We start from the raw sequence: 15,392 nt of genomic DNA, 5'->3' as shown, positions 1-15,392 counted from the left end.
GTCTCATTTCATGTCATCCATCTTGTTTGTTCTTTTAGTTTTTGATCAACTAAATTGACTTTACAACCCACTTTTGGGTTCTGACCCATAATTTATGAACACTGCTTAGGTGACTAGTAAATGGACACGTCACCTCTGCTATGAGCCCAGGGCTGTGGAAAGGCAGTGAGGTCATGGGTGGGACCTGGGGGAATGGAGGCTTCTGATGGGAGGAGGGACAGGTATCTGGGGCAGCCCAGGGCAAAGACTTCCTTCTGTCTCCTTCCCCTCTGCAGCCTTGGCAGTAACTCACAAGGTTGGCCAGCGGAGTGTGCCATGATGGGGAAACGTGTAGAATGTACGCCTGCAGTCTGATGACAGCCCCGTGTGGCCAGGCTGGGAGGGGACGGGGAGAGGCAGGGAGACGAGGGGACAGCATATTGTCCTACCTTTCCAGTGGCTTGGGAAGGCCTGTAGTGCAGGAGTGGGCTCCATGTGGGTCGAGAATACTCTCCCCTGACATTCCCCGTTCTTCCTCCCTCTTGCCCGTAACAGGCAAGATCACATGAGGAAAGGAGGAAGGAGGGGTGAGACCCAGCTGCTTCAGATGGGCCGGGCGCAGTAAGAAGTGGTTCTCGTTGCAGATGACTCAGAGGCTGGAGCTAAGCGGCCCCGGACCACCATCACAGCGAAGCAGCTGGAGACGCTGAAGAACGCCTATAAGAACTCCCCTAAGCCCGCCCGGCATGTGAGGGAGCAGCTGTCCTCGGAGACAGGCCTGGACATGAGGGTTGTACAGGTGAGGCTCCAGCCACCCCGACCCGTGGGGGCGCCTTTGCTGACGGGCGATCCCAGACCGGGCACCACGCAGTGCCGGGCTTGGCGTGGGGGTGGAGGGTGTCCTGTGGGTCCCCACATCTGTGCCGTCCACAGGAGGACGGCTCCAGGTAACCATGGCGCCTCACAGTGGGGTCCCTGATCCCCTCGAGGCGCTGGGCTCAGGGCCACGGCCCCAGGAAATCTGCTGAACCAGAGATGTCTGAGGCCCAGGCCAGGGGAAGCGATAGGCACCACCCGCTCCTCACCCATCTGCTGGGCTGCAGTCCCTGTCTCTGGTCTTGGGGACCCCGGGGGCTTTGGGCTCGTGGCAGACACCCCCAAAGTGTGTCCCTTTGCTTGTTGTGGCAGGTTTGGTTTCAGAACAGAAGGGCCAAGGAGAAGCGACTGAAGAAGGACGCAGGGCGGCACCGCTGGGGGCAGTTCTACAAGAGCGTCAAGAGGAGCCGCGGAGGCAGCAAGCAGGAGAAGGAGAGCTCTGCAGAGGACTGTGGGGTTAGTGACAGTGAGCTGAGCTTCCGAGGTGAGCAGGGCTGGAGGGGCGAGGCTGGGGCCCTAGGAGAGGCCCCTAGGAAACAGTGACCCCCGACAGGCAGGAGGGGTCTTTCTGGAGGCTTTGCCAGCTCTCTCCTGAACACAGGCCCCACCCTGTGACTTGGAGTAAAGGGTGGGGGGAAATGGCCGTGGCCCTTCCAGAGGGGACAGGGCAGAGGAAACCAGAGCTCTGCTGCTGACCCATGGCAGCTGGGCTCCCAGGCCTACGGGCCCAAAGGCCTCCCCTTCTTGCCCGCTGCCTGGGGCTCCCTTATCAGCCCACAGAGTTGCAAAGGACCCCTGTGTCTCAGTCTGTGCCCCAAGCCCCTCTCCAGCATTTCTCCCCTCAATGGGGTGAGTGGCCTTCCTCCCGTGACCCCCTAGAGTGAGCCCTCTCCTCTGCTGGTGGTGGGAGGATGTGCGTCACAGCCCTTGGCCCTGAGGAGTCAGTACTGTGAGTGCATGTGAGGTGGGGGCTGGCCTCATTCTGAAATCCCTTCCCCCACCGCTCACTTCATCTTGTCCCCAGCACATATGCTTTGCTGCATGTGCTACATTTAAATTTTGTGCATCAGCAGAATTGCAAATGGATGCATGTTTTGGATCCTTTGGTTGTTTGCAAATAGCTATTCTCTTGTATCGAGTCCTCAAATGTGGAAGGTCTTCTGTTGTGGCAGGAGAAGGGAAGAGGCCTGAGCTGGGGGAATCAGAAATCTGGTTTCCAGTTGCGGCTCTGTCAAACTGATTTACTTTTCTTGAGCCTCAGTTTACCCATCTCTAAATGGGTATAACAGTATCCTTGCCCGTATCCCAGCGGTCTTGTCGGAATCCGTGAATACAACTGACTGTGGATGCGTTTGGAGAGAGCTCAGCACATTTTTACGCTTGGGAGACACAATCATTCTTAGGCAGCTTGTGGTTCCCACAGAGGGCCCTGGTCACTGGGGATGACAGGTGTAGGCAAAACGCCAGTTAATGGCCATTTTACAGTGTAGCTGAGCCTTCATCTCCTGCCCCCTTTAAAGGGCATGACTCTCCTCCACCTTTTCATTTTCATGGATGGGATGCGGGACAGCCTAGGGCAGGTTGTCAGAAGGGATGAGTGCTGAAGTCCACTCTGGGGTGGCCTTGGTAGGAATGGACACACAGGCCCAGTGGGAATAGAAAGGAAGTCTGTGGGGCAGCAGATGGCAAGAGCTGCCTGCGAGGACCATGATTTTCTGAGAGGACCGTAGGTCAGCCCAAAGGTCTGCCCATGAGGCCCGGGGCATGTTCCAGGCTCATCTTCCAGGCCTCTTGGGTGGGGATGTGGGGCTGGAAAGCCACTCAATCTCCTCTAAGCTGCTGAAATCAACATCTGGAACATACAGGATTGTTAAGTCTTGTTTTGTAGCTCCTTTCTGTTCGGTGCAGGTGGGCCCCCAAGTTGACATATCACTGGTCTCTCCACATAACTATATAATCTTATTTTTCTTAAGGCTAAAATTGTTCACCTCTTTTGGAGAGATGAATTCTTCCAGGTGGCAAAGATTCCATGAGATCCCCTTAATGAAATTCCTCAAGAAACAAGAAGGTCCATTTGCCTTAATCAGTCCAATGCTTTGTCCCCAGTGAAGAACCTAGAGAAACCAAGTCCTCTGATACTGAACCTCTTTCCCAGGTAGAGCAGAAAGCTTTTGCGTATACATGTTTTGAGTCCTCAGCTCCCTCGACCCTACGGCCCTGCTTGTTTTCCTACAACTGAATCAAGCACTTTTCTCGGCTTGAAAGCTTTCAGATGAAATCCTGTTAGCACGGAGTTTCTTCCATTTGTGCTGCGGATGACATGTGATACAGCAAACCTCAGGCATTCGTACTCCATAGCCGTTAGTGTAGCCCTCTTCATACATGACCCACCTGAGACCAACAAGCTCTCGAAACATTTGTCCAGTCTCCTGGGACCTGGGCGTGTGGTCTCTGGAGGTGTTTGTTCTGTCCTTTCCCCTTGACGTGGGTCAGGGTCTGGATGCCAGGCTGACAGGTTGGTGTCTGGTTCATGCTCGGGCTTCTTTCCTGGTCATGTGTATCCCTAGGTTGTGAAGATCAGGGGAGCACTGGAATCCTGGCGGCTGACAATAAATCTCCGTTCTTTTGTCCACAGAGGATCAGATTCTCTCAGAACTTGGCCACACCAATAGGATTTATGGCAACGTGGGGGACATTTCAGGCGGACAGTTAATGAATGGGAGCTTCTCCATGGACGGGACAGGACAATCCTATCAGGACTTGAGGGATGGGAGCCCCTATGGAACCCCCCAGTCTCCATCCTCCATCTCGTCCCTGCCATCCCACGCTCCTTTGCTCAATGGGCTGGATTACACGGTGGACAGTAACTTGGGCATCATTGCGCACACAGGGCAGGGAGTAAGCCAGACGCTGAGAGCCATGGCTGGGGGACCCACCTCTGACATCTCCACAGGAAGCAGTGTAGGCTACCCCGACTTTCCGACTAGCCCGGCCTCTTGGCTCGATGAAATGGATCATCCTCCTTTTTAAACACTTCTCCTCCCCACCCTACCTGTCCTCTGGCTTGAGAGAATATCTTCAAGGATTGAAAGACACTTGCCTTTTAAGGATCGAAAGTGCGCCAATGTGAATTTCCATTATTTTCAATGGAAGTCCTCTGCTGATCCCGGGGAGGTCGCGGCGGGACCCCACTGGGGCTGGCTTTCCTGGGAAGCAGTGGGAGAGCAGCCGCCTCTCAGAACACAGCACAGGGGCGCAGAGCCCAGAGCGCTAGGGTGCCGGCTGGTCGGCTCCTCCCTGCCCCCGTCCTGCTTACAGGCTTTGGCTGCTCAGTGCTTGGTTGATGGGGTGACTGTGTCAGGCCACCTAAGCCTTCGGGAACTCTGCTCCATCTGGAGAGTCTCATGAGATGTCTCCCGAACCACTGCTCTCGCCAGAACTGAGATTCCCAAGGTGGAGGCCTCATGGCCCTTGAGTATCGATAAAAGTGATTTCTGGACCACCCTTACTTAACCCCAATTTTCAAAATTAAAAAAAAAAGTCACTTATTAAAGATCAGTGGAAAACTTTGATGACCACAGTTTGCTGTTGAAAACATGCTCCCTCCTCTTTTTCTTTTTTTTTTTGCTGTGAAAAAATATGACTTTTTCCCTACCCAGAACTACACGCCAGAGACAATTTTGTCAGTTTTGGTGTTTATGAAATTCCATCCCAATCACTGAATCGCTGATGGCAAGAAGTGTTTTTTATTGCAGGTGACTCTGAGGCTGGGGCCGAGTGGCCCTGGACCATCCCAGCGACTGCCTGACAAGTCCCCCGGTGCACAATGTGCCTTTTTAATTTGCTTGTATTATTTATTCCACAAGACAGGCTATGGGTTCCAAAATGATCAAAGCTAAAATATGGAGAGAACAGAACGACAATCAGTGAAAATATTTGCAGACGTTTGGATTCCAGACATGCAGTCTGTTTAGCCAAATCAGCAGATGCTAGTCTCCCAGAGTTCTCATCCGGTAGGGTGAAATGATATTGGACCTGTTTGGAGGGAGTTGGTTTAGATGAGATTGTAAGCCCACTGCCCACCTGCAGCCAACCATCCTCAGCCCTTTAAAAATGAGCGCTCTCTCTGCCACACTAGCTGACTCAGTAGGAGGACAGTCTTGGCCTCTTCCGAGTACTGGCCGTGCTTCTTGGCCCGTCTCGGTTGGGAGGAATCATTTAGGGAGCAGCCCTTAAGTTGTCCACAGGGTTCCAAATGGTCCTTGGGCTGCATCCCTCTGGGTTGTTGGCTGGGCTCATGCCATGCCCTGTGGTGCTCCAGTTCTGTGCTCTCTGATCACTGGCAGCGCAGAGACTCTCAGCTTGCAGGTTTGCAATAGCAGATCACCAAGCCTGGGACAAGGGCAGGGCCTACCCCAGCTTCGTGAGCTGCTGTCTCTGCAACAGACCTCGCTTCCACAGGAAATGCCATTGTGATGGTGCTGCAAGTCCCACCTTACGTCACGCATCTGTCCATCCAGAAGCTCTCCGTGTGCATATGGAATTTAGCCAGGTAGAATCGATTCCAGTCCCCTTGGAAGACGGTGGTTTGCTTTTGCTGGCCTCCCATTCTCTTGAGCAAGATCAGCAGAGTGGGAAAGGGTAAGAAGGCATTGCCTTTCTTTCACAGCAAGTGATGGGGTCAGAGCACCTGAGGAACCTTCCTTCAGGGAATGGTTTTGAGGACCACAAAAGTTTAGGTATACGGTAGGCAGACTAAAAGAGGAAATCAGCACTTCCTTTATGGATGCTGCATCTTTCGTAAACTCCTTTCCAGGACTAAACTAAGGTCAGTGAAGCTTCTTTAAAATAGATAGTAAATTCCTGGATCAGCCTTCAGGCCATCTTTTCTCTGATCAATTTTGTAGTGTACCCTTATTTTTTGACGTGCTTGATTATCATGATTTTTTGCTTGGGGAGTCTACAAATGTAGACTTTCAGCCCGTGATTCCAGGTGTCAGGATGACGGTGTGTTAAGCCTGGCCAATTCTATGTGCTATTGGGAATTCCCCAGTAATATGAATATTCGGGGTGGGGATGGAGACATAAATGCAAGATTGAAAAGCCATGTGAAGGAAAGGAAAATGCAACTGTCTTTTTAGAGGACAGATTCTTAGGCACACTGTTTTTAGCAGGCTGCTTACAAAACACAGGAGAAAGACTGCTGAATTAAAACCAGTTAAAAACTGCCCCACTCAGACCACTGTCTCAGCCTGATTACTTGGAGTAGTATCTCATGGGATCTCAGAGACCATTTGTATTTTTGCTGAGTGCAGTACTGGGAGTGCAGGCTCTTTAAGATGGCGGGGGAGGGGGGTGCCCCCCTCTGTGTAGCCCTGCTTTTGGAGACTAGATGAAACTGACCAGTCTGTTTCTGTAGGTGGGTTCATCAGGCTTACTCTCTATTCATTCATAGGAGAATGGAAGGCCTCCCTCATTCATGCACTCCAGTGAGGAGTTCAGGTGAGACTGTGTTGGGAGGAGCTCCTTTGGTTTGGTGGGGTTGACTAGCAGGGAGGGCTCTTGAGCGAGCCCTGATCAGAAAGCCAGGGGAGCTTTCTGTAAGGAGTGTAAGTTCCCAGGGCCACCTCGCCAGAAAGCAGCAGTCACTGGTGCCGCCATCTAGAAACACAGTCACAATCGGTCTCAGATTAGCGGATCTCTGTGCAAGCGGGGTTAGCGTTGTGGGGCTAGTGCCACCCATAAGCCCATAGGCCAAGACAGTTCCTTGGTTCTTCTGAGCCTCAGGGATGGAGAAGAATGAAACTGTCCTGAGATTATGGTCCAGGCACTCCTCTATTGCTCATAGTCTGTTATGGAGGTATGCTACATGGGAGCTTTTCTCTCCCTTATGAAATGACACAGATGAATTTTAAAAATTAGATGACACCTTCTAGAGGCACTTAACACTACTTGGACCTGTCTTTGGCTCTAGGAGAGCAATTAACTAACAACTGTTATCTGTGGTGCCTGGCTGACAGAACTGAGGGTAGGAAGCTTCTGAATCCAGGAGCAAATTAATAAAATGAAAAAGAAAAAACCCACCCAAATTTCCAGTGGTAACTAATAAAAGCAAAAATGGAATCTGCACGGCTATGGAAGAATCTGGATTTGCTGAAAAGTAGTAAGACCAGGGAGGAAATCCCAAATGCAAGGGCTAAACCGGCCACTGGGTAAACCACACTGTGGGGAAGCCTGGACCCCAGTCCTTCAGGAACTGGCAGTGCCCCTTGAAGCCAACTCCTTTCTGTCCTTGTGCTTTTTCTTTCTTGCCTCATCTGACAGTTACAAAATGAAAACCAACTACCAGATTGATAACATTGTTCATGTAAACTAATACCATGAAACACCAGGGAAAGAGGACAAAATTAAGACAGAAGAAAAGCATTTGGCAGTGTTGTTCAATCAGGTGTCTTTTTTTTTCTTTTTGGCCAATGTAAAATATAAAATCTGATAAAGATCCCTGGGGACCGTTAAATCTTTGCAGTGTAGTTCACTTGGCAAGAAGTATAAGAAATCTGACAAACAAAAGATGTTAGCATCTCTGAAGCTATTCTGGTACAACTGCCTCCTGGCCAGAGGGGTTGAAGGCTTCAGCTTAGCAACAGCTGTGCACTGTGTGACAGGCTGCCGTCCGCCACCCGCGCCCCCGCTAACCCCCTCCCTCTGACCACTTGGTTATAACCATGGAAATAATGACCGTACCTCCTCAGCCAGCAGGGTCTGGAAGGACCGAGGAGGCTCATTTTTAAACATTGCACTTTAAAAATTGGAAACCGTGAGATGAAGAAAAATTCAATTAAGCGGAAATGAGTTTTGTTTTATTGCCTGCTGCTGAAGGGCGCTGGGCATGCTGAAAGCTAAATAAAAAGCACATCACTGCCTCTCTCTTTCTTGGATTGGTCGATGGGCCCTTTGTGCAGTCGTTGCTCCAACTGCTCTAACATGGTGACTGGAGCCAAAAAGAGAGAGTGCAGCAAAGTCACCCCATCCCCACTGCTTGGTAGGACCACACGGAAAGCACAGTTTCAGCTGCGAGCTCTGGTGAGGAGTCAGCTGCAGGTCTGGGAGGTGCGCCAAGCATCCCTTTGCTTCGGGAGGCAGAGCACAGGTGGACAGAGCCGGACCCCCCACGCTCACCCGCTGCCCACCTAGAGACAAGAACCATTTGTACGTTCCCCACTTGAGGACTGTGTTTAGCCAAACACGCAGGTTCAGGGCCGCAGCATCTCAGAAGCGGCTCTGAACTTGCATTCAGACCTCAAAGCCCCAGATCCCCTAAGCTCTGGATTGTTGCCCTCACCCTTCGCAGTGTAAATTTTGTACAGTTAAAAAGAAATGGAGTCTCATTTCCTGGGAAAAAAAGAAAAAGGAAAAAAAAAAGGACCCACCCATCCTTATTTATGGCCATGTGACTTTGGAACACAGAAGCTGGTGCGTTTGTTTGTATGTGCCTCCTGTGTGTTGGCATGATGAGATGTGTATGGTAAAACTATGTCAAATAAATATGGAAATTCTTTAGAAGCCAGTGTGTCTTGCTTTTCATTTGGCTTTCTGGAATGTTTTTCTCTTGACATAATAGAATACAAAGCTGTGCTGACATAGATCCCTTTCATCACCAGAAGGAAACCCAAGGTACAACTCTGAATGTGGAGCTACTTACAACTGCAAATACCTGTGCTATGCAATTAAGGGTTGGGTAGAGGAAGTTCTCTGATTTTTCTAATAATTTTTTTTTTTTTTTTGGTTTTCTGGGACCCAGTCCTCTGTTTCAAGGCTTAAGGAATGGGCAGAGAAAACTAGCTGATTCCATATTTAGTTACCATTTGTCCTGTTGCATTTTTAAAAAAGCTTTCACGTGTTTAATACTGAGCCACACAGGGCACTAGTGAGGAAACAGGAAACATTAGGAGTCAAGCTCTGTCTCTTGCATGAGCTGCTCAGACAGCAGTGTTCTCACTACTGTGATTTGGTTGGTTGAGGATGCAGGTGACCTTGACATAGCATGAATGTGTGCCACTGCATATGTGAAGCCCTTATAGACGCAGCTTGGTTCTTCTCCAGTGTCTTCTTTTGGAGTTATACCCGATTTTATTACCAGTTTTCATTCGAATCTGTTGGGGAAATGGGATGATTCTGCTATTGTTTCTTGGCCAGGAATCACATGATCCTGAAAGTCTTGTGAGAAGATGAGAGGAGCAAATTCAGCTGCACGTAGTGATGGCAGAGAAGAGAAAAGAGCTGTCCTGTTGTGTTTTTAAAGTCCTTCACTTGTATATGTTTTCTCCCTAAGGATGTACAAATGTCTGTATTTGGGTGAGAGGTGAACAGAGGGATAGAAACACCTCATCAGGGTGCCTGGACAAGATTTTCCAGGAAAATCTCCATTTGAGTTTTTTTTTTTTTATCTGCAGGAGACTATATTATTAGTGTGCAGGACCTCAAATTTTGCTAGAGTGGAAAGAGCAACAGAGATTGCTTAATAAAAAAGTTTAAAGTCTTGACATTTCTGTAGAGCTGGGGTTCCATCTAGGAAAAACTAGTGCTTTTTGTATTAGTGATTAGATTTGTTTGTTTGACGAGAAGATCCAAACAGAGGTGCACTGAACTATATGGTAACTATTGGCCACTTGTGGCTATTTCAGTTTAAATCGATTAAATAAAATTAAAAGTTTAGTTCCTCACACCAGCCATATTTTAAGTGCTCAGTAACTATTTTAAGTGTCTAGTGGTAACTGTATTTGGATATGTTTCTATCATTGCAGAAAGTTTTGTTAGACAGTACAGATGGAGTCTGGCTAAGAAGAGTGGACAGAGATAGCTTGTTCATCACCTGTTTAGCTACTAGTTATCCTGGAGTACTTTGTATTCTCAGCCTCCGTAGACAGTGGTAGCACCAGCTTTTTTTTTCCTTTGGTTTGGTCCCTACAGACCAGCTCCTGAGCAGCATGATTCTCCTTCCGACAGTGGCCTTTCAAAAGGACAGTTGTCTAAAGAATAAAGGAAAGAATTATAAAGAAAAGAAATCACCTGCTAGAAAGAATGAAATAAGACACAAACTCAGGAGATCAAAGACTTAGCAGTCAGTGTTTTCCACCTCTTTCCGAGCTATTCAGCTAAAATCAGAAAAGGATAAAAAGCCATCAAAGGCAAGTCAGTATGCTGTAAATTTTAACCAGTTGCCAAACTAGAAGTAAAATCATAAGAAAGGTAGGTGACCCTCAACGTAACTGAATGTCTCTTCCTAGATTTGATATTTGAGACCTAGTTTAAAAATTGGCCCACACAGTCTAAGTGGAAAATTGTTGCGTCCCTGTGCCAAGTCTCCTAGAAGGCTATTTCAGTTTCATCATTTGGAACTCCTGATGAATCTCCTCTGCAGGCTGTGCAGTGAGTGGGGAGCCATGGAGCTGGGTCTGGGTGCTTGTGTGGGTCATGACTGCCTCAGGGAAATAAGCACTGCCAGCTCAGTCTCTGCTGCTGCTAGACACTGTGAGTTAGGAGGGAGGGTATAAAATGGGGCCAAATCACTAGGAAGAGGGAACTTTTATTACTATAATTCTAAAGGAAGTAATAAAAGCAACCCATCCAAACTATTAAGGTCTTCTAAATGATCAGCTGCTGGCCTAGGCACTGTCAGAGAAAGTGGGCGTGGCTTCTCCATGGAGCATTTTCCCCTTTGTCATTTTTTCATTTGTTTTCTTTTCTCACTTTTGTCTAATATGACATCAGGATTTTCCTTTAGAATTCTTTCATTTGGTGATTCTTCCTTTGGCCATCTCCCCCATTAAAACACAAAAACTGAACTTAGGTATGTTATTAAGTAGTAGGTTATTTTGTAATTAAATTAGCAAGTCACAGATGTCCTTGACAGAATGCATGTCTTCCCTTCCCACAGAAGGGACTCCTAGCAGGAAAAGGTTTCCATGTGACTTATTCATCCTTCAGGTTGTTTAGGAGATCACTGAAATGACCAGAACTTTCAAGGCTGATACAGGTTAGGCTTTCTCTAGAGCTGGGGAAGAGTTTATCATCTATTTATTTAACTGAAGTATAGTTGATTTACAATGTTGTGCCAATCTCTATTGTATAGCAAAGTGACTCAGTTAATATGTGTGTGTGTGTGTATTCTTTGAGAGTTTTTTCTTTTTATTTGTTTTTTAAGATTTATGTTTCTCTCACTTGCCTGCCAACCCTGGACCAGGATCTCCTGTTGGTTGAGAGGGGCTTGGGGGTTTTGGAAAGGCTTGGAATTGCTTCCTGAAAGATAAAATATAACCTCCCCAAAATGATCTTGGCACACACTTGGAGTTGGAAATAAGCAGGTTTTTTTTTTTAAGGCCATTAAAATGGTAAATAGGTTTCAACAGATGGCTTTAGCACAGCAGTGGAGAGCCCAGGCAAGGACTTTGGGGTTAAATCTCATATTTTAGTCACCTGGGACAAACATTTATAAAGTTGACAGCTTTCTCTTCATCTCTAAATAGAGACTTTGAAGGTTGCCTGCTCCCTGGCCAGCTGATGGGGGCTGACTGTGACCTAGGGAATTGAATGTCACTCTTTTTGACACCTGTCACACAGCTCCCCCAGTCTACAGGAATATGATAACCAAGAACCTAGATGGTGGATGGGCCAGGACTTTTATACTCAATATGTGTGCTGGCTTTATTATTTTTTCAGAATCATTTTAACATTTAATGCTTCTCAATTAAAGTGATTTCCTGGAGTGGATGCCAAGCTTCGTTTAGAATGCGCATTAACCACTTTCTGTATCGGTAGTTAAAGGCACTGAGGGATTTAAACAGCAATCCACAAGTCTGTTCAGTCAAGGTTTGGCGGAATAAAGCAGATTATAAACAATAATATATGTCTTTCTCTTCTTTTTTTGGAAGGTTTCCAAACTCACAAACAGAGCTAAAGTGCTGTAAACATATCCAGGAGTAAGCTTTGGACTCTGCAAATGTACTCCATGAAAGCCACAGCCACTGACGGTGCCACTTTTTATCCTGTGTGTGTATGTGTGCACGTACTTTAAAAGAGCTTTTTATTACACAAAGTGTCCATCAACTGAACTCACCTTCTAAATATTAAAATGGAAACCGGGATTGCTACACAAGTGAGAGGAAAAATAAATCCTGGCTGCAGTGTGGATGATGAATTTGCTGCTGCTGCTGCCTAGGGTGGCCGTGGAAAGGCACCTCTCTATTCCTTAACACCCTCATAGTCTCTGAGGTTCGGCCACTGCATCTAGTAAACTTAGGTTCAAAGGGTCTTTTTCTGCCTCCCTGGTGGCTCAGTTGGTAGAGTCTGCCTGCAATGTGGGAGACCTGGGTTCAATCCCTGGCTCAGGAAGATCCCCTGCAGAAGGAAATGGCAACCCACTCCAGTATTCTTGCCTGGAGAATTCCATGGACAGAGGAGCCTGGTGGGCTATAGTCCATGGAATCACAAAGAGTTGGACACGATTGAGTGACTTAACACTTTCACTTTTTTCCAAGAGAAACCCACACTGAGTGCTTAGAGTTCTACCATGAGTCAGATGCATGTTATGGGGAGCAGCTCCTTGGATGTTCGCTTTCTGTTTTTAACTTCGGTGTTCTAGGAAGGACTCATGTTCATTCCTTCTAAGGTATGTAGGAATAAAGTGAGAAGGAATCTGTTCTGAGTGTAAACTAGCTTGTACCTTGTGACCATCTTAATCTGGTTTTTAGGGCTAGGAAGCATTCTATTGCTGGAGGAAGGCATACTGCCCTCAGAAATGACTCCAGTTCATGAATTTCCAAGAGAAGAGAAAGTAAAAATGTACAATAATGACATTTATTTTATAACCATGCAAAGGAGAAGTGATATAACAAAACATGGAAAAATTTGAATGATTTACATATAAAAGTAAAAATAGTAATAAATAAAAAGCCATGAACTCCCAATAACTATGATGATCCATACAAGGATTAAGCCATTAAGTTCTGCTTTTCAGGTAGGAGCATGACAAGAATATTTCAAGGGTAAGTGAATAAAGATGAGATTAAATAGCCTTTCCTGTTCAGTCCTTTAGTGTAATGCCAATTAATGCATATTTGAAAAATTGATCATACTTGGTGCATAATAAACGTTAGATGATAAGTATAACAAGGAAGCTTTTTTTCCCCTTCATTCTAATAATCACTGCACTTTGACCTAAATCCCTCTGATGAAGGAACTGTGAATAGTTTCTGAAATAATTAAAGATGCTCAAGGTAAAGCTTCAGTAATGATCATCATAATTTTTCAAATCACATGATTACAAAAGACTGCACTGAAGTCTTTTTATGCTACAAGGAGAAAGTCCAACGTGTATATAAAATCCACGAAGAAGATTTTAAATCCTCAGCCTCTGACTGTGGTTACTTTGGATGTTGCTTTAGTTTATCTTGATAAGGTGGTACAGGGAAAACTTGAGACTTGGTATCACAGGTTTGAAATAACCACCCTGATGCTGGAAAAATATGATCGTGTATATTTAAGTGCTTGATGTATAATAAAGCCTATATAAAGATGGGCATTTCCACTGTTTATATGTGTATAACCTCGGACAATTTTCCTAACAACTCTGAGTTCAATTTCCTCATTTGTAAAACAGAGAAAATACCAATTATTTCAACTTTTATAATTCTGAGTTTCATTTAAGATGCTTGTGTATAAAGTCCTATACAAGGTAAAGTGTAATTACTGTTACATCGTTAATGTTAAAATGTATTGACTTTAAGGTACAGTAGTTTATGTGTTACTAAGAGAAAATGCTGCCAATTCAACTATGACATTGTTTATAAAAGATACACAATTTTGGATACATTAAAATGTGAAAAAATTGCATCTTAAAATTCATCAATTATAATAATATGACTACTATTAAAACATTTGACCCCAAATTCTTTAAGGACTAGGATTTAAAATTCACTCAATAATTTATTTAAACTCAACATTTTCATTACTTGTGGGTTACACACCTTTTTGTGGTAAACATCTACTTATGAAGGTGATCTTTTAGGGACCTGAAGTTTGATGAAAGCCTTCATGTTTCAGCCATTAAATGCTAAATAAACATTTGAAACTCTTCATGTTCAGCTGAAGCATATGTTAGCCTGGGCATTAACCCTTCTGCAACCCAAGCTCAGCTCTACTCCAGTAACACACCTTGTTCATTAATCCTCAAAGATACTATATTGTACATGGAACAATAACCCATAGCCAAGTAGTTAAGCCTGGCAGAAAGCTAAGAAATACCTATTTAATAGAAAGGTTCACTGGATTATGACAACCTTTCGTCCAGAAAATGCTGAAACATTAAAAAACGATATAATAGAAACAATTCTAGATACAATACTTTGGTTGTTACTCTTCTACCTAACAAGCATCAGAGATAACAGTATGTGTCCAGTTGGCTGACTTCTTATCTCTTTATTAGAAACATAGTTATAGTAGGTTTAAATGACTTAGTGTTTGATTATTAACTTGTGGATTTCTATGAGACTTTTCAAGATAGTCCATGCAATATCTTTGAATGTGTGTGCCCAGTCATGTCCAACTCTCTGTAACTGCATGGACAGGCTCCTCTGTCCATGGAGTTTTCCAGGCAAGGATACAGGAGTGGGTTGCTATTTCTTCCTCCAGGGGATCTTCCCAATCAGGGACTGAACCTGCATCTCCTACATTGCAGGTGGATTCTTTACTGCTTAAGCCATTCCTCCGCCCATTAAGCCATTCCTCTGCCCATGGGATTTTCCAGGCAAGAGTACTGGAGTGGGGTGTCATTGCCTTCTCTGCTAAAATAAGATAGCTTCTAAAATCTCCTGTGTGGCTTCCCAGGTGGTGCAATGGTAAAGAACCCACCTGCCAATGCCAGTATTTTGAGATAACATCATATAAGTACTTTTAAATATCCACAATAATGGGAAAAAGGAATGACAGTGGCCTAGAACAGTGCCTGTCATTTAGAAGGCTCTCAAGAAATGTTTGTGGATTGAATGAAGAGCTTTAAAACTTCACATGAATTTTGTGGACCAATAAAGGGCTGAGAGTCAGCAGATTTAGTCTCAACTATGGCTCTGCTACTGCTCTGTGATCTTGGGCAATTTAAGTAACCTGTTAATATCTCAGATTCATCCTCCTTTAAGTGGCCTTAAGAGCCCCTGCACTACCTACTCTACAGGGTTACAGTGGAGGGATGATAGATTAGATAATGCCCATGAAAGCATTCTGAAAAGTCAAAAGAGCTAATGCATATAAAAAGCCATCATTAGTCACACAGAATTGAACACATGGGCTCATTTCTACCCTGCAGCAGAATCAGATGTCAAACAGTTTAGGGTCCAACTTTTTGGCCCAGACGTCTTAAAAAATTTCCAACTGTGGTGATCAGTGATAAAACTGTAGTCTAGGTATATTGTTGAAATCATGAACTTTTTTTTTTTAATAATAAAAAAAGACACAGCAAGACCTTATACATCATCCAGTAGAAG

At 45.5% G+C, this 15,392-nt stretch overlaps 1 protein-coding gene and 1 pseudogene across 1 annotated transcript in view; one reads left to right on the top strand and one right to left on the bottom strand.

The window, feature by feature from the left end:
- Positions 1-3,885, top strand: part of LHX4 (LIM homeobox 4) — a 43,534-nt gene extending 39,649 nt beyond the window's left edge. The window contains exons 4-6 of the mRNA XM_040263866.1: positions 624-778; positions 1,168-1,339; positions 3,491-3,885. Coding sequence (XP_040119800.1) covers positions 624-778; positions 1,168-1,339; positions 3,491-3,885 — 722 coding nt within the window. The remainder of the gene's footprint in view (positions 1-623; positions 779-1,167; positions 1,340-3,490) is intronic.
- Positions 3,886-5,842: 1,957 nt separating this feature from the next.
- On the bottom strand, positions 5,843-9,588 carry LOC120880447 (annotated as a pseudogene).
- Between the last annotated feature and the right edge of the window lie 5,804 nt (positions 9,589-15,392).

This window comes from Oryx dammah, unplaced genomic scaffold, assembly GCF_014754425.2.
Source record: "Oryx dammah isolate SB20612 unplaced genomic scaffold, SCBI_Odam_1.1 HiC_scaffold_21, whole genome shotgun sequence".
In the NCBI taxonomy this organism is placed as follows: Eukaryota; Metazoa; Chordata; class Mammalia; order Artiodactyla; family Bovidae; genus Oryx; species Oryx dammah.
The sequence above is the reverse complement of the archived record's forward strand: the minus strand, read 5'-3'. Positions and strand labels throughout refer to the sequence as shown.